At 42.7% G+C, this 18,275-nt stretch overlaps 1 protein-coding gene across 2 annotated transcripts in view; it reads left to right on the top strand.

Moving 5' to 3' along the window:
* KAZN (kazrin, periplakin interacting protein) overlaps positions 1-18,275 on the top strand; it is a 712,699-nt gene that overhangs the window by 119,843 nt on the left and 574,581 nt on the right. For both annotated transcript variants that reach the window (XM_074934067.1, XM_074934075.1), the window contains one exon: positions 4,097-4,254. In XM_074934067.1, the coding sequence (XP_074790168.1) occupies positions 4,097-4,254 (158 nt within the window). Of the gene's footprint in view, positions 1-4,096; positions 4,255-18,275 lie in introns of those variants that run through there.

Below are 18,275 nucleotides of genomic sequence, written 5' to 3'. Positions count from 1 at the left end.
CTCATGTTATCTACCGATCCACCACCACCACCCTTAATATATGTGATACCTTGTGTATAGACATAAGAACGGCCATACTGGGCCAGACCAATGGTCCATCTAGCCCAATATCCTGTCTTCCAACAGTGGCCATGCCGGATGCTTCAGAGGGAATGAACAGAACAGGGCAACTATCGAGTGATCCATCCCCTGTCATCCACACCCAGCATCTGGGAGTTAGAGACTTAGAACATCCAGAGCATGGGGTTGCATTCCCTGACCATCTTGGCTAATGGCGATTGATGGACCTATCCTCCATGAACATATCTAATTCTTTTTTTAACCCATATATACTTTTAGCCTTCACAACATCCCCTGGCAACAAATCCTACAGATTGACTGTACATTTGTGTGAAGAAGTAGTTCCTTTTCTAAATTTCATCACTTAGCGTTTTTAAAGTCAGATTGTCAGAGAACTCTACACACAATTCCTAATTCATAAACCACCTTGGCAAATCAGGACTGGCAAATGTACATTATACAGAGCTGAAGCACAGTTCAGAATAATGTGCTACCATCTACTGAAAGCTTAGCAGAGGGTTTTACTGCATGAAACTAGAAAAAAAAGATACACCGAAGAATGATTTTAGGCTCATTTATTTAATGGGCCTACAGTAAAGATGAAAATTCAAAACTTGTGATGGTTTAAATGCAAATGGTATCATAGATTTTTCCGGTATGTGGAATCACAAAGGGTTTTTATTATGCAGAGATAAATTTGATCATTAGTTCATATCATTGTGGTTCATATAAATTACAATATCATCAAGTGCATTTGCTTGGGGACCTCAGTGAGCCACGCACATGTTGCATCTGATGCATTTTTACACGAAAAAGGAGCAGGAGCAGAATTCCCCCAGCATACAACATCTGGGTTTGGCCCTAGATTGCTAAAGGTAGATTCATATTTCATGTCCTGTTATTCAGCGTAACAAACTGAGGCACAATTTTGTCGAGTTTTATTGGTTTTCTCTCTCCAGTTCTGCCTCCCGCAACTCATATAATCTCTATTTTTTCCCCTCTCTGTCTCTCTTTATCATCTTATTGTGCAGCCCGGTCTAGTGAATAGGTCACCAGACTTGGAGCCAGGAGACCTGGGTTCTAATCACAGCGCTGACACTGTCCTGCTGTATGGCCTTGTGCTAGTCACTCACTTCACCCCATAGTGTGCCTCTGTTTTCCTTCCTGCCCTCTGTCTGTCTTCTTTGTTTAGATTTGTAAGCACTTTGGGACTGAGATTTTCTCTTATGCATATTCGCAGTGCTCAGCACAAAGACGCTTTGGTCTCGGGGCCTCCAGATGCTACTATAATACATTAGTCAAAAATATTATTTTGTAACAAAATGTTGAACCTTACAACTGAGCATTCCCAACCTATGAATTGTGCTCTCCTGCTCTGTGATGTAAAGCCCTAAATACTCATACAGGTGTAGGTGGTAATAATTAAACATACATAAACCCTACTTTCAGAGTAACAGCCGTGTTAGTCTGTATTCGCAAAAAGAAAAGGAGTACAAATTGGTTAGTCTGTAAGGTGCCACAAGTACCCATAAACCCTACTGTTTTATAATCCATATGCCTGTGGTGTCATGCTCTTAATCTTAAGAGAATGAATTTTTGGTGCTGAGAAAGTATCTGTGTAAGAGGCTGTTCACAGAGGGAACTGGACTGCCTACGGTTAGTAATGGGATAAGGAGATTTTCACCTCTAGATTGCCAGGTGGAGTCCAGTTCCCAATCACAGAAGCCACCATTGTGTTTCACATCTTTTATCTGCACTCTCAGCAGAGAAGTCAAGGAATTAATGGAGCACTGGACTCCCTTTTCCCCCCTAGAAGGGGTCCCTTCACGTCAGGATTGAGGCACAATGGCAGGGCAGGACTAGGAAAGCTTCCACTGCTGCTTCCCATGCTGTAGCTATTCTGTGATGAAGAGGACTTCCTTCTCCTGGGCTATCAATGCAGCAGTTATCACAAGCCCCATAACTCTCATTAAAAATAAACAGGCTTCTAAAACATTATAAGGCCTTGCTGTGGAATACAAGCCATGTGCCGTATTTGTCCATCTTCCATTAAGCTCACTTTCTGTTTTCAGCTGGGGGTCAAAAGAGGAAGTGCTGAAATACAGAGGAGGAAGGTAGTGTTGCCCAAAGTAATGCACATTGGAAAACATAATCCCAACTATGCATGCAAAGTGATGGGGTCTAAATTAGCTGCTATCATTCAAGAAAGGGATCTTGGGGTCATCGTGGCTAGTTCTCCAAAAACATCTGCTCAATGTGCAGCAGCAGTTAAAAAAAAAGTTCACAGAATCTTAGCAACCATTAGGAAAGGGATAGATAAGACAGAAAATATCATAATGCTACTATATAAATCCATGGGACGCCTACACCTTGAATACTGTGTGCAGTTCTGGTCGCCTCATCTCAAATAAGGTATATTAGAACTGGAAAAAGTACAGAGAAGGGCAACAAAAATGATCAGGGGTATGGAACAACTTCTATATGAGACAAGATTAAAAAGACTGGGACTGTTCATCTTAGGAAAGAGATGACTAAGGGGAGATATGTTCGAGGTCTATAAAATCCTGAATGTTGCGGAGAAAGTGAATAAGGAAGTGTTATTTATCCCTTTACATCACTTGGGGTTACCCAATGAAATTAATAGATCACAGGTTTAAAACAAACATAAGGAAGTACTTCTTCACACAATGTACAATCAATCTAGGGAAATCGTTGCCAGAGGGGATGTTGTGAAGGCCAAAAGTATAATTGGGTTCAAAAAAGAATTAGAGAAGTTCATGGAGGATAGGTCCATAAATGGCTATTAGCCAAGATGGTCAGGGACACAACCCCATGCTAAACCTCTAACTGCCAGAAACTGTGACTGGATGACAGGGGAATAGATCGATTGATAAATTGCCCTGTTCTGTTCACTCCATCTGAATCATCTGGCACTGGCCATTGTCAGAAGACAGGATACTGCGGTAGATGGACCCACTGGTCTGACTCAATGTGACCATTCTTACGTTTTTAAGAGTCTAGGGTTCTGGTTTTAGATTGCATGCTCTTTGGGGAAAGTGACTCTCTCTCTCTCTTTCTGTTGGGAAACAGATCTTGCACGTTTTGGGTGCTAACCGAATCTATACCATCAGCATCATCATTAATCCTCCTGGCATGAGGAGAAGTCGGAAGTTCTAGGAACCAAGAAAACTGCCTGTCATGAGACATCAAGCCAGACATTGCAAACTAGAAGTGTTTTAAGGAATAGTTGTTTGGTTGCTTGACTGAACCAAATGTCTCAACTTTTAGAGTGGAGATGGTTTCAAGTCCCATCATTGGGATCCAGGTCAGAACTTCCCCAAAGTTAGGAGATATTTGGATCTGGCATTTTGATTCAGGCATGTTTCAACTTCAGAGGTGTAGCCACTGCTAGTATGGTACCTGTATAATCACTGTCGGTAGAAGAAGCGGGAGACTATATGGGCTTCTACCAACCTTCTAAATCCCCATGAAATTCTGTCTCCATAAGGAGCTCTAAATATTATAGCTATGTTTGGTATAGCTCCATCAGAAAGGAAGGTCAAATACAGCACAATGTGTAAGTAAGGAAATCTTCAGGAGGAAAAGTGAACAGTTTGGTGCATTCACTTGAGTTTCTGTCTAGCTTCTCATCACAGCACTATGCCAGGGCTTTTGCAAGGAAATGAAATGCTAAATTAGCCTTTAGTAGCCTTATTATGTAACAGTACATTGTAGCATATGGAATGGAGTAAGTAACAGCATCTATTGCACGTGTAATGTTATTGCTAGTGACTCACTCATACTCTAAATACAGTCATGGTGTAGATGGCTCTGCTTCCTTTAGTCAATTATTTCATCTAATGTAACATGCTATTGTCTCGATTGCTTATATGTATGCTTTAACCCTCAGTTAATTAGCTAGTCCAGAATATGGTAGCATCTGCCCACCCTTTGGAAATTTCAAATGTTTCCAGTGATTCCCACCAATCCCCCTGCATGGTTTCAGTGCTCTTTTTTTCTTTCTCTCTCCCCATAGCTGTGCAGTCTATGCATACCCTAAATGACCAGCTCTCGCATTTTATCGTGAACAAGTCAAAAATGCTGGATGAGGACAAAGATGCTTTCTTGCCCAGTGAAAAAGAGTCTCTGAAAAATTCCATGATGCTGATGAGACACCTCTTAATGGATGCACAGGTATGAAATCAATAAGCTTGTATCTGTTAAGACACCCAGGAGTGCACATTGCACAGATCCAAAGGCTGTGCTTCATTTATATGGCAGGTTTAAGCTGTGAAAAAAATGTCAGTCCCCTATGTTTGTTTGACACTGACTTAGACCACTGAAATTCACAGCCATGGAAAGGACATATTGGTTCAGAGACTATTGGGACTGTAATGGGCCAGCATGTTGGATTTAGGATAGGAAATTACTTTAAAATCACAGAAGAAAATGGAGTAATCTACCTGTCAATGGTAATCTAGCATTTCTTCTATGAAAGTGAAAATCAGTTTGCTATTGAACATCTGTGCTGAATGCCAGTTTAAGGGTGGCAGGCACATAACATAATTGCTTGGTTTAACTATGCTCCAGACTGTGACTTGCACATGAACTCATGATTTTTCAGATGTTTCATTGCAACTTTTCAGGTTAGAACATAAGAATTTCTCAGAAAGTCTGTGCACAGTAAATATATCCCAGGGTACTTCCCTCTAAATATAAGAAACTTCTGAAAATATTCAATATATTTTTAAACTCCCTTTGAAGCTTTACAAATATATCTTCAAATGAAAAAGGTATCCGATGTTGGATGGCTCTTTGAAAACACAACAGTCTCCCTTCCCTTTTGTCTAAGTCCTAAATTCTGGATCTGCTACCAAGAAGGCCTCTGATTGTTCATAACATTTGTGCATTTTATCTTCACCTTTGATGTGTACAGGATACTCAGAATTTATATAGCGTGGGCGATGTAGGCACCCCAAGTTATGCCAGTCCTTTCATTCCTGTTCACCACATCCTCTCTTCAGACTGACAATGACTAACTTCGCTCAGCTGTGCCAGTCGGTGACTGCCAGTAACAGAAATGAAAGGAGTATTCTGGGCCTGCGATGCTCCATTTGAAACCCCTAACAAGAAAAGGAAAGACAGAACTGTTTGCAAAATAAAAGAGGAGGAAATTATTCTGGCACAGATTAGCTGCATTGTGTGCAAAATCCTCTCAGCCGGGGCTTTTCCTCATCACTATTCCATGGCTAACCCTGTCTTGCCAGTGGGAATACCTACATGGATTGCTGCAGATAGTGTACAAACATGATTACCCAAACCTCAGTTAACCAGACTGTTCACTTACTCCAGCGCACTCTGTGGACCCGTTTCCTGTGACTTGCTTTTACAAGTACTTAAATGGGAAATGTAAATAGAAAAACTACTCTTTTCATGTATTACTCCCATAGCCTTTCACTTGGAACCTGGTGGTTATCTGAGCAAACACATCTCTCTCTCTGTTAAAGCTCTTTGGTCTTAATTAGTTTAGCTAATCGAGCTTTCGTTATACAGAAAAGATGGGCTGGAAATCTCCGGTAGCAATAATGCGCCTATTTTAGTGCTGAATACATTTCTATGTAGAGTCGGGCCTACGCATTCAGGTGTGCACCACATACGCCCCCATGGCTTTAGTATGGTCCGTCCTTGGAGTAAAGGGAGGAGGGAATGGCAAAAAAGTCAGAACCATTCCCAAGCTGCAAAAGTCCTCCTTCACCATTCAACAAGCATCTCCAACTCAGCCAGTATTGGATCCCTCCCAGCTGTGTGGGTTATGGATGATCTGCTTGAGGGCCTTCACATCTAACTTTGTGCAGGACTCCACAAAATGTGCCCGTGGCTCTGTTTCTGTGACCGAAGTAGTGTTGTGGAGGAGAGGACAAACTTTACTAAGGATTGGAACTGCAGGGAACTTTTGTGCAGAACCAGACACACAGCAAGGACTCCATTCTGGGAGTCCTAACATAAAGCATGTGGAGAACAGTGGACAAGTTACATGCCTTCATTTTATTCCTTCAAAGATAGATTTAGTTTCACAGCTGCGATTGTTCAGAAATATCTGCTGTTAGTGAGGCACCAGCAGAACTGCAGCCCCCAGAATGCCACATGGGACTGGGAAACTCCACCTTTTGCTAGGAGAAGGGATCTTACTGGGGAGGCTAAGAAAGGAGCATGCTCAGTGAGTTCTCAGTTTGTTAACAAGGGATGAAGCTGTGTTTGGGACTCTTTTTCTTGAGGGTTCAGTACTCAAATGCAATACCGCACCCCTTTGGCAAAGGCACTTCCACTTTATGCCTCAGACTCCTTACCTTAACTTATGCAAATATCATTTAGAAGCCAGACTAGGGGGCAAGAGAAATGAAAGACACTAAGGGTTACATTTTGCCATTCAGTTGCACAAATGTAGCTCCCATTGCAGTTAAAAGTAGTGTCAGTGGTAGCCAGGTATGGACATCCAAGAACAGATAGGAGCTCTCATGACATCTGCATATTGCAGATAAAATAAATATATAGAGACCAAAAAAGAAGAAGAAAGGACCTGCTGATAAGCCGCTTTTATAGAAACTTCTTTTGAGCACCTGAGAATTGGTTTATTGCCTATCATTTGCCCTCAATGCATATTAATGCTGCCTATGATACTCTGCCTGATTAAGGAAACACTAATAACAATGGGGAAAATGTCAAGAGCGTTTGTGTCCTCATAATGCATCTGGAACACTTCCCAGGCAGTACTGGACATTGTTTGCCTTGGATTTTAAAGTTGGAAGGATGACAAAATGGGAGGTGGTAATGATGATTAAAAGGATGGAACAGGCGAGGTGACAACTTCAGATACTTAAAAACCAACAACCACCCTGTGGGGAATCAAAAATCATGATGTTGGCAGCGAACTACATAAATAGGAACATCACCTCCAGTATGTGCATATCAGATATGGAGTAAACACACTGCAGGGTGCCCTGTAGTCCTCATTACCTGGGAGGGAAAAAAAAATCACCAATGCAATTATTTCCATTTCTTTGATGAGATCTCCTTTTCCTTCCGTATTGGTATTATTTCTTTATACTATCACAGGGCTGGGAAGCCCCAGAGGCCCATTGTGCTAGGCACTGCACAAATAGTAAGAGACAGCCCCTGCCCTGAAGAACCCACCATGTAAACAGACAAATAAAAGGGTGGGAAAAGTAACTATTTTCATCCATATTGTAGAGATGGAAAACAGCCAGGATGAGAGGAAGCCTGATCCAACAGCTTGGTTACTAACCTGGGACTTGAGACCAGGGTTCAATTCCCTGCTCCAGCACCAACTTCCTCTGTGACCTTGGGCAAGTCACTTAGTGCCTCTGTGCCTCAGTTCCCCACTAGTAAAATAGTGCTGTCCTCGCTAGGATAAATACATTCAAGATTGTGAGATGCTCAGATGCAATAGTAATGTGGGCCAAGTAAGTACCATCTGTGCCCCACTAACAACAATGTAGGTGAAATGGGACTATGCTCTGGAGTGAACTCACACATGAAAATGATAAAAGACAAAAACACCATGTGGTCTGTGAGGGAACACTTTTCACAGAGCAGTCCCTCTATATCTGACCTCTCATCCTCAAAGGAACCCTGCACAAAACTTCCAAAAGAAGAGCCTGGGAGCTTAAATTCATAACTTTGCTAGACACTAAAAATGATGGACTGAATCAAGAGGCTGGATTTAGAGTTTATTACAACAGTCTATGACCCATTAACTGCCTCCCCCAGCTTCTTTTTCTCCTTTCCCCGCTATGACTGGAGAAGTGTTAATGGACCAGCTTACCTTGAATGGTTTCTTGAAACATGTGTTAATGACTTACGCTAAACAATCTGTTCCACCTGGTATTTAGCGGTGACGCTCTGAGTAGATTTCCCAGACCTGAAGAAGAGCTCTTTGTAAGCACGAAAGGTTGTGGGCTACTCTACACCGGCCACATTGAAGTGCCACCGCAGCACTTTAACATGGCTTGTGCAGTCATGGCAGAGCGCTGGGAGAGAGATCTTCCAGCGCTCTAAAAACACCACCTCCATGAGAGGTGTAGCTACCGGCGCGGGGCACTGTCTACACTGGTGCTTTACAGCGCTGAAATTTGCTGCCCTCAGGGGGTTGTTTTTTCACACACACCCCCCGAGCGAGAAGTTGCAACGCTGTAAAGTGCCAGTATAGACAAGCCCTAAGCCTCTCACCACCAGAAGTTGCTCCAATAAAAGATAATTACCTCACCCACCTTCTGTCTCTAATATCTTGGAACCAACATGGCTACAACAACACTGCATCCACAGATAGAGACTGGGGGCTTGTCTACACTGGCACTTTACAGCGCGGCAACTTTCTCGCTCAGGGGGGTGAAGAAACAGTTCTCTCCCAGCTCTCTGCTGCGACTACACAAGCCACATTAAAGCGCTGTCACAGCAGTGCTTTGACGTTGCCAGCGTAGACTAGCCCTAAGGATAACATTTTCAAAAGCCACTTAGACATCTAGGACTTAGCCTGAGAGATTTAGGAGCTTAACATTTTCAAAGCACCTAAGTGACTTGCACAGTGTCAGAGCTAGGAATTGAACCCTGATCTCTTGAATTCAAGTGCAGCACTGTAACCACAAGGTAATTCTCTCCCTATTTGGCCTTCAAGCTGGTCTTTCTTAGGCTTGCTCTTTTTTTTTTTTTTTTTGGTTCTCTCAGGAGCATTTTACTTGTACATTCAGTTTAATGTTGGTCCCTTCCTTCTCAAAGTCTCACGCCCTTTCATCCTAACTCTCTTGGCATGGGCCTGCCTGTTGTCTGGCAGGTAATTCAAGGAGAGAACATCCAGCCTGAACTTTTGGAGGCCATTAGCTGGGCAATTAACCTACCTGTACTGAGTGATTTTTCAGCTTCTCACAACAGTGGGCAGTGGGGATTCCTCAGTTCCATGAGACTATTAAAAACAGCATGATTTAAACACAGACCTTGGTTGTTTAAAGCTTGTAGAGCTTCAGTTGCAGGTGAATTTTCTCAGAACTTAGATTCCTAGCTAGTTCGGGAACTGTGATTTCAGACCACAATAGGCAGTGGAGAGATGTGGTCCCAGCCTAGAACTGGGATCTTCTGAATTCTAAGCCTGTCTTTTCTTAATTCTATGGCTTTAGCTAAATCACATAACTTCTCTATGCCTTAAATTATGTACCTACTTGGTGGGTTTTGAGATCAGTTCGCTAGGCATTGAATTTATGCATACTAACAGGCATTTCTTCTTCTTCTTAGTTGACAATCTAAAGAGTGAAAGGAAATAGCATTGCCCTCCATTTCCAGATGTGAAACCAAGGCACAGAGAGACAAAGTGACTTGCCCAAGGTCACACAGGGATTTTATGGCAGAGCCAGGCACTAAATCCAAATATCCTGAGTCGTAGTCCAGTGGCTTCCCTGCAAGACCATCTTTTATTCCTCCCTTTGGGGGGGACTCTGAAAAATACTGTTTCTTTCCTTGCCAGTTTTATACATTTACATTTAACCATCACTGATACTCCTGTCCCAGTCTTTGCAATACTGGAGTACAAGCAAATAATACTTTCTTACTTTCCTTCCTTGCATCATTGTATTAGTTACCATGTCAGCATTGCTGCAAGACTAGAATTTGCTAGTTAACTTGCACTCCTTTATCTGGATTATTGGCAATAGCAGAGGGCAAAAAGAATCATTCATAAATTGTAGCTTGTTTGCTTTCTCGTTTGCATACTTTCTTTCCGTTCTAATAGCTTATCTTACAGAACGCTGACAATTTTTCTTTCTTCTCCTTAAAATGTAAGTTGACTATAGACTAGTGCTTGTGAAATATACCAGATTGATAGCACTGGAGGTGGAGTCCCCTAGTCATCCAAAGAAGAGCAGATTCAACACAGGCCAAAGCATTGCTTGCTTCCTCAGACTGCTGTGCTAATGTGCATTAACTGGAGCTCGGCAACATTTTTCAGCCAAAACTTTTTCAGTGAAACATGCAGATTTGTCGACTTTGAAAAGTTTTGTGAATTCATGTCAGTTTTGCTGAATTGTTCATTTAAGAAAAAAATCGGTTTCGTATTGACATTTTCAAAACAAAACGTTTGTTTTTCAGTTTGAAACAACTTTTATGTTTCAATGTTTCTTTTAATTTTACTTCTTAAAATTAAAATAAGTTTTAAAGTACTTGAAATTAAAATGAAACACTTCATTTCAGGTTGAAAGAAATATTATATTCTGAAACAAATTATTTTTACTTTTTGATTTGCTGGAAAATTTCATTTTCAGCCTGACCCAAAACATTTTTTTTTTGACCTTTGGAAACTGCCAACGAACTGAAAATTTAGTTTTTTGCCCAGCTCTGAACCCTTAACCCTGTTTGAAAAGCCCCACCTCTCGAGGTGAAAGGATAATTTATTCTAAGTCTGCATCCTTGTCCTCTCTGTTGAATCTTCCTGCCGTGGGCCAATTGATAGGATGGGTTTTATTAATCCACTGAAAACTGGAATGAGACCAGATGGCAATAGCTATTGATTTATTGGGATTAGAACCAACGACCTACAGCTGAAAAGGGTTATATCCCGGTCCCAGTACCCTAGTACCAAACATCCAGAGAGGCATGTTTACAAGCACCAGTGATAAGAATGGAAATCCCCATCAATCCCATGAAGCAACCATGAGAGGAAGAGATCAGACACACTCTACTTCCCTTCCTTCCATCCTCCCAGCAAGAAGCTGCTGGGCCAAGGATCAGAGCAGACCCTTCTTCACAGCAATTCAGGAAGTAGAGGTGTGACTGCCTTGTGAATCTCTGCAGTTCAGTTGTTCTCTAGAGGCCTGATTCAAAGCCCACTGAAGTCAATGGGAATATTTCCATTTATCTCAGTGGGCTTTGGATCAGCCCCGTCTCTCTGAGTCTAAGTATCATCTGTCCTATGGTAATATATTCATTTGTTTGGGCCATTCCAAGGCTGTATGAAAGGTGATTTCAAACGTAAGGGATGTGACTGCTGGTATTCTGTTGTTATCAGATAGTTATTTCTAATGTACGTGTCACCTCAAATTTTATTTATATATGAGATATAAATTAATAAATACCTCCCATACTCTAGGTTCATAAGTAAATCAACGGCCCCAGAAAAATGGCTGGCTGTAGCTGGAACCTAGTATCCAATCAGCTGTCAGGTCTCCTAAAGCTAAACCTAGCTCAGTCAAGCCTTGTGGGGAATGCTTCTTGGGCCTGAGAAATTGCAGTCAGATGAAGGCTATGTATAAAAGACAAAAATCCACCTGGCACTTTATTTAATTGGGCTTACAGAAAATAATGGGAAGCAATTATCAATCTTCATAAAGGGAAATGCACAATAGCCACAGTGCATCAAAGGACATTCTGCCTCATTCTGTTAGCATTCAGAAACCAGCCTCCTCAAAATGCAGTGCCTTTTTACTCATTCAGGCCACAGGAAGGAGAATCTAACAATGGGTACCACTGAGCAGCAGCAGCTGGAATGTACAGGCTGGCGACGTAGGCACCCACAAGTAACTGCTGAGAAGACTTAATGTGGACGATCGGCATCCAGGTTAGCCTCACCCAGGTGTGAGCAGCCGCACTGCAAAGCCCTTCCTGGGTTACTGTGTCCTCACTGGGGTAGCTGTCACCCATGTGAGGGTCTCTAGGACATCTGGGAGAACATCCCCTGGTTCTTTGTGCTGTAATAAGTTGAGCCACTCTGATTGTTTCCCAGTGAATTGTGGGTGAACTTGTCTGTCCTTCTGAGTACATAGGGGGAATTGTAGGAAGGCAGTGGAGGATTATTAGCACTTGAGTGGTTTACCCTGCATCCTCACTGCAAAGTGACTGGCTTATGCCCATGTGAAAACACCACTCAGACTTTAGCCTAGAGCCCAAGCTGGGCCAGCTAGCATCTGGTTGAAAGCACCAAACTTGGGTCAGAGGCTTGTGTGTGTGGATGGGAGAGGGGGTTAGGGACAACATCCAAGTACAAGCCCAGATGAATTCTACAGTGAAGACATACCCTCACTGCCCTTTAGGTTTGTTTATTCTTTAGCTCAGGAGTACAGGCTCCTGCTTTTAGGTCAAGAGGTTCCAGGTTCAATCCCTGCAGGCAACTCATCTAGCCGGATTGTCACGTTGGGATCGGTCTCTTCGTAACTTGTCCATTGCCCCCACTTCACCCCAGCACAACCTCATCCCCACCTACCTGATGCATTTTGAGCTGCAGTGTTAAACTTTGCACAAACGTTTCCCAAATTGCATTGTGTTGAGAGAGACTCCAAGGGGACCTTAGAGCCTAACTAATCAAAATTAGGGCCAAACCAGCAAGAATAAGAAAGCACGCTACATACAAGAGGAGATACTTGCAATGCCAAGTGGCAGCAGGGAAGGGAAGAGAAGGATGCTTTGCATTGCTTTTCTGCTCACTGTTTCCTGCAGCAAGAGGGAAGCTCTCGCAGAAAAAGCTGGCAGTTTTTGAGGTCACCTCTGTGTAAGTGCAGAACACAGAGATGGGGTTAAAGTGGAATCCACTCTCCCATCTGCAGTGGGGATCTCTTGCATGCAGGATGGGGCTCTCCCTTGCATATTCTGCACTCGTCCTGCCTCCGGACATTTCACGGATGTCAACTGAAGTTGTACTTGCTAGATGAGTGCAGAAGAGGCAATGGGAGCAGTGCAGGCTGGCCAGGAGTCCCTTGGCCACTCAGCACATTGATAAGCCTGGAGTCCCAAGTCTGCTCTGCCAACAGTGCTAAGCAATGTTCCAGAGAATGCATTGTATGCGGCGTGTCAACTCAAATTCAGCCTAGGGTAGGTAGTGACTAAATTAAAGTCATTACAGTCTGCGGGGCTGTCTCTCGACCCATCCACGTCCCACCAGCCAGGATTTCCCCACCACAAAGACCTCCATTAAAAACAGTCCCTCGCTGACCTGGCACTTTAACTGTCGGCCTCAGCAGAGAAGACAATGGGCTTTGGGAAGGCAGCTACAGTCTCACCCCCTTTCTTCAGGTCAGCGTGGCTTTCTGGCTGCCTATACTTGGGGCCTGTTTTGCAGATAAATAGAGGATTTCAGCAGCCCACACTGACAGCCTTGCACTTAAAGGAACTAAGTTCCCTTAAACAATGCTTAAGAAGTAATCGCTTTAGCTAGTGGACCTTAAGGAGCCAACAGGAGATTGAAATAGTGTAATATGAACTAAAAGTTGCAATATAATGCATTCACACAGTGCTGGTGCATAAAAACAGATTAAGTAAAAAGATGCATCTTGCTTGTATGACACATCCCATCCTCCATATAGTATGGGAATGAATAAACAAGTTCATATCTGCTAGACTATCCAATGCGTGATGTTATCTCACAGATATGACCTTCTATGATAGATTGTCATTGTTGTCAATCACTTCTGGCATCCCTATTACGTTTGGAAGGGATGTTTGCTCTGCGTATGTTGTTTTATAATCCTCTGAGGTGGAATATCATAGTCTGGCAGTGTTTTTTGCTCTGACGTTTTCCTAAGCAGGATTTATTGCTTCCAAGACAGGTGTGACTTGAATCTATTATGTCTTCCCCAGTCAAACTTTAAACCAGCCGCCAGCTTTGCCAAAACTATTATTTCTACTAGATTCTTTTCTGTTAAGTGATATTGAAAGGGCCTTAAGTAGTGTGGAACAGAAGGTACAAAAGGTCTACAGGGTGAGACATATGGATCAGATCTACCCTAGCAGTTTGCCAAAGCAATTTTTCTAACGAGTTGAAAATGTGCATCCAAGCTCATGGAAGTAGACTAGAGGTTAGGCTAATATTTTCTTTCATATGAAGGTATGCATGTAAAACAAAAGGTTTTACTCCCAGATCCCTGACCTTTAAATTCCAAACTTTGCTTAAGTCCTGAGCCTCTTACCACCTTGTAAAGAGTTTAATGGATTGTAGTTGCCTATAAGCTCTTCGGGGCAAGAATTGTTTGGGTTTTTTTACTCTGTCAGCATAGTGCGCAGCACAATGGTGTCCTGATTCTGTTTGTCAGAAGCTGGGAATTGGCGACAGGGGATGGATCACTTGATGATTACCTGTTCTGTTCATTCCCTCTGAAGCACCTGGCATTGGCCACTGTTGGAAGATAGGATACTGGGCTGGATGGACCATTGGTCCCAGTATGGCCTATAATTATGTTCTTGACTGGGGCCCTGTATGTGCTACTATAATAGAAATAAACAGGAACAGTAATAGGGACTGTCTTTTAGTTCTGGATTTTTGTACCGTGTCTAGCTCAGGTGGGGTCCCAGACAATGGCTAGAGCTCCTAGCCACTATGGTGATAAAAATAATAAATAATAATAATGGTTTTAGTAACCTTATGGAGTACATGGCTCAGATGTAATTGGAGTCTCACTGTTTACTCACTCATAGATTCATAGATATTAAGGTCAGAAGGGACTATTATGATCATCTAGTCTGACCTCCTGCACCATGCAGGCCACAGAATCTCACCCACCCACTCCAGCAATAAACCTCTCACCTATGTCTGAGCTATTGAAGTCCTCAAATCATGGTTTAAAGACTTGAAGGTGCAGAGAATCCTCCAGCAAGTGACCCGTGCCCCATGCTACAGAGGAAGGCGAAAAACCCCCAGGGCCTCTTCCAAGCTTCCTGACCCCAAATATGGCGATCAGCTGAACCCTGAGCATGTGGGCAAGATTCACCAGCCAGATACCCAGGAAAGAATTCTCTGTAGTAACTCAGATCCCACTCCATCTAACATCCCATCACAGGCCATTGGGCCTATTTACCATGAATAATTAAAGATCAGTTAATTGCCAAAATCATGTTATCCCATCATACCATCTCCTCCATAAACTTATCGAGTTTAATCTTGAAGCCAGATAGGTCTTCCCACTGCTTCCCTTGGAAGGCTATTACAGAACTTCATTCCTCTGATGGTTAGAAACCTTCATCTAATTTCAAGACTAAACTTCCCGATGGCCAGTTTATATCCATTTGCTCTTGTATCCACATTGGTACTGAACTTAAATAATTCCTCTCCCTCTCCGATATTTATCCCTCTGATATATTTATAGAGAGCAATCATATCTCACCTCATCCTTCGTTTGGTTAGGCTAAACAAGGCAAGCTCCTTGAGTCTCCTTTCATAAGACAGGTTTTCCGTTCCTCGGATCATCCTAGTAGCCCTTCTCTGTACCTGTTCCAGTTTGAATTCATCCTTCTTAAACATGGGAGACCAGAACTGCACACAGTATTCCAGATGAGGTCTCACCAGTGTCTTGTGTAAGGCTACTTTTGTAAGTAAGGACTGTCTGCATGAGTAAAGCTTGTGCAGGTTCAGGAAATGCAAAGATTCAAGGGTGAAATTCATTCCCCTGCCCAGGGTCAGCAGAAAGCTTATGTGCAACTTGAGGGCTTGAGTGATGCATCGAGCTTGTGTTGGCCCTCTGAACGGAGGTGAATTTCACTCCCAAGTCGGAAAAGGAAACAGGCCCGGCATTATTTCCAGGCTAAGACTTCTGTGAACAAAATAATGTGGATATAGCACAAAAGCAACAGGAGAGAAGCAAAAAAGGGTTCACATTTTACTCGTGTGTTTGGCAGCTGCAGGGCTTAGGAAACAATTTGAGGTAAAAATACCAGCTTCTCTACCAGGCCCTTCTCTATCGCCTTCCATCAATAGATCTCAGAACAGTGTTATGAACATGAATGGATGCGTATGGTGCTGCAGATACCTGTGCTTCTCTGGCCTCTAGGCTAGGCAATTGGTATGCTCTTCATGTTCAAATACAAAGCAATGGCACTAATGCATGCTGATCGGTCCATGGTCATCAACTAGCCCCTCCCATTATTCTCAGTGGAGGTAAGCGGGTGGGCAGGGAGTGAATTATCCAAAGGAGGAATTATCCATTGTCATCAGTGGGATCTGCTGGGTGGGGAGCACGTTTGGAAATCTGGCCTTTTCATTTCAGTGCCTAAATGGGAGCTGATCTCTTTTGATACTCTTTCCCCAAGTGTATAGTAGCCTTCCAACATGGTGCTGCTCCATCTCATGTTAAATAATGAGCCAGGTCTTCACTCTTCAGCAGGTGCAAATCAGCACAGCTCCTTTGAGTTCTCCAGAGCACACTGATTTATATCAACTGAGGATCCAACCTATAATGTTTTGAAAAATATTTGACTATTTCAATTTGCTTCACCAGGAGTGCGTCTTAAGTCAGATGCCAGTATGTTATCAATATATCATGTAAAGTACGATCTCCTAAAAAGGGGAGAAAAAGCCCTTAAGTTTTAGTGACAGAAAAAGTCCATCTATCCTGCCATACTTTTAGCTGATCAGCATCCCACCTACTGCTTTTTCATGACTGGTACAGCTGTTGCAGAACTGGTCGCAGAGCTATTTCATCAACTGACCTTTTGCAAAAATAATTCTTTCTTTCTTTTTTTTTTTTTACAAAGATATGTTCTAAGATTTTGTTCAGCAGTTAAATGCTTGCTACCATCTGCTCTTCAGTCTTCGAGCAGATAGTTTGAGGAACAAACTCTGATGACCTCTTTGTGGGAGTGGGTCATATTTATATCCGTGGGACTCAAAGTGTGGGTAGAATTTGACCTCGAGTCCACAAATGTACAGTGCCTGGGTACCAAAAATATCCCCTGCCCCCACTAAAGTGTTTTAAAAAAAACCCCACAGATGCAGATGCAGAACCACTGATTCCCTGATACTGAGTATTTTGAAAATGTATTTTTAAACTGCGGTGGGGGAGGGAGAATAGGCGGATTTAACTTGGAAAATGGCTTATAAAGGAAAGTCATAGAGTTTTGGTCCCTTTGATGTACCCTAATGTATGTATTAGATGCCTTGATCCTGCAGCGATAGTGCTTTAGAAAGGCAGACAGAAAGATTAGCTAGATAATTTATAAATACCCTTTGTTTTGTCCTGACTCACAATTGGTTAAAAAGAATCACGTGGTATAAAATATTGGGTTCCTGCTGTAAAGCTGAGCTCAGTGCATGTATAGCTTTAGTCTACAATAAGCAAACAGGTATTTCCAGTGACACCTCATGTGACTGCAGTCTCACCGATAGCTCCCATGTGCGTGGCCTCTCGATCCCACATCACTGGTTTTGGGACAATGGCCACCTGCTACACTATGGATCTGGGAGACTGTGTAGGCCAACTCTGACGGAGAGGTACTCAGTGCTCTGCCTCCATTTCACCTGACGTGTATTCACCTGCTGTGGTGCACACTAGGTTTGTCCATCCTGCTCCCAGATTCATAGCTCCCTAGGCCAGAAGGGAACCGCTGCGCAGCCCAGACTCCACTGTGGCAGTGGAATGGCTGGCTTTGTTGTTTTCAGGAATTCCTGTCGAGAACATCAGGGGTGAGAAAGTGGTGGTGAGACCATGTGTCCGCCCCAGTGACGGTTACCCTTGCTGGGGCTGGAGGCAGCGATGTCAAAATGTGACCCTGCTGAGGACTATTCTCCGGCTGAATGCTTTACCACCTTTCCCTAATAAAGACACTATTGGAGTGGGGGAGGGGTCCAAGGCAGCTTTAAATATTGAACTGGACCCAAAAAAAGAGGGGGAAATTTCATAAAGAAAGTTTTCATTTTTTTCCTCTTTTTTTCCCCATCAACATTTTGACTTTTAAGCACTATTTTGAGTATGAATGTTGGCCTGCTCTGTAGCGAATCAAAAACACAGGGAAACATTTTTTTTAAAACAAGTTCCACATATTTTTCCCCATGAAAAGCAGAATTCTGACAATTTTTCATCGGAATTTCAAAACCTCAACATTTTGACCAGCTGTTTAAAAGGGAGAGAGTGAGAGAGAGAACAGGCTGCACATGGAAGGTCTCTGAGGGCAATGGCAGTCATCAAAATAATTCCCTTGAGCGTAGTTTTGGACAATATTGCCACAGTCTTAGGAACTACATATCCCCAGCTTGGGCAATATTTGACTACTATTGCCCTTGGTGTCACTCCATATTTTGCATACAATTGTATTTATATATCTATACATAAGTGTAGTAACACAGGCATCTCTGTTTCTATGAAGACAAAATGATTACGTATTTGGAAGTAACTTTGAAAAATAAGCTTGCATTTTTGACATGAATCTTGTCATCTCATTTTCATAAGAAGAAATAT

This window comes from Natator depressus, chromosome 18 (assembly GCF_965152275.1).
Source record: "Natator depressus isolate rNatDep1 chromosome 18, rNatDep2.hap1, whole genome shotgun sequence".
NCBI classification, from domain to species: Eukaryota; Metazoa; Chordata; order Testudines; family Cheloniidae; genus Natator; species Natator depressus.
Note: the sequence above shows the minus strand (reverse complement) of the source record. Positions and strands in the feature narration are given on the sequence as shown.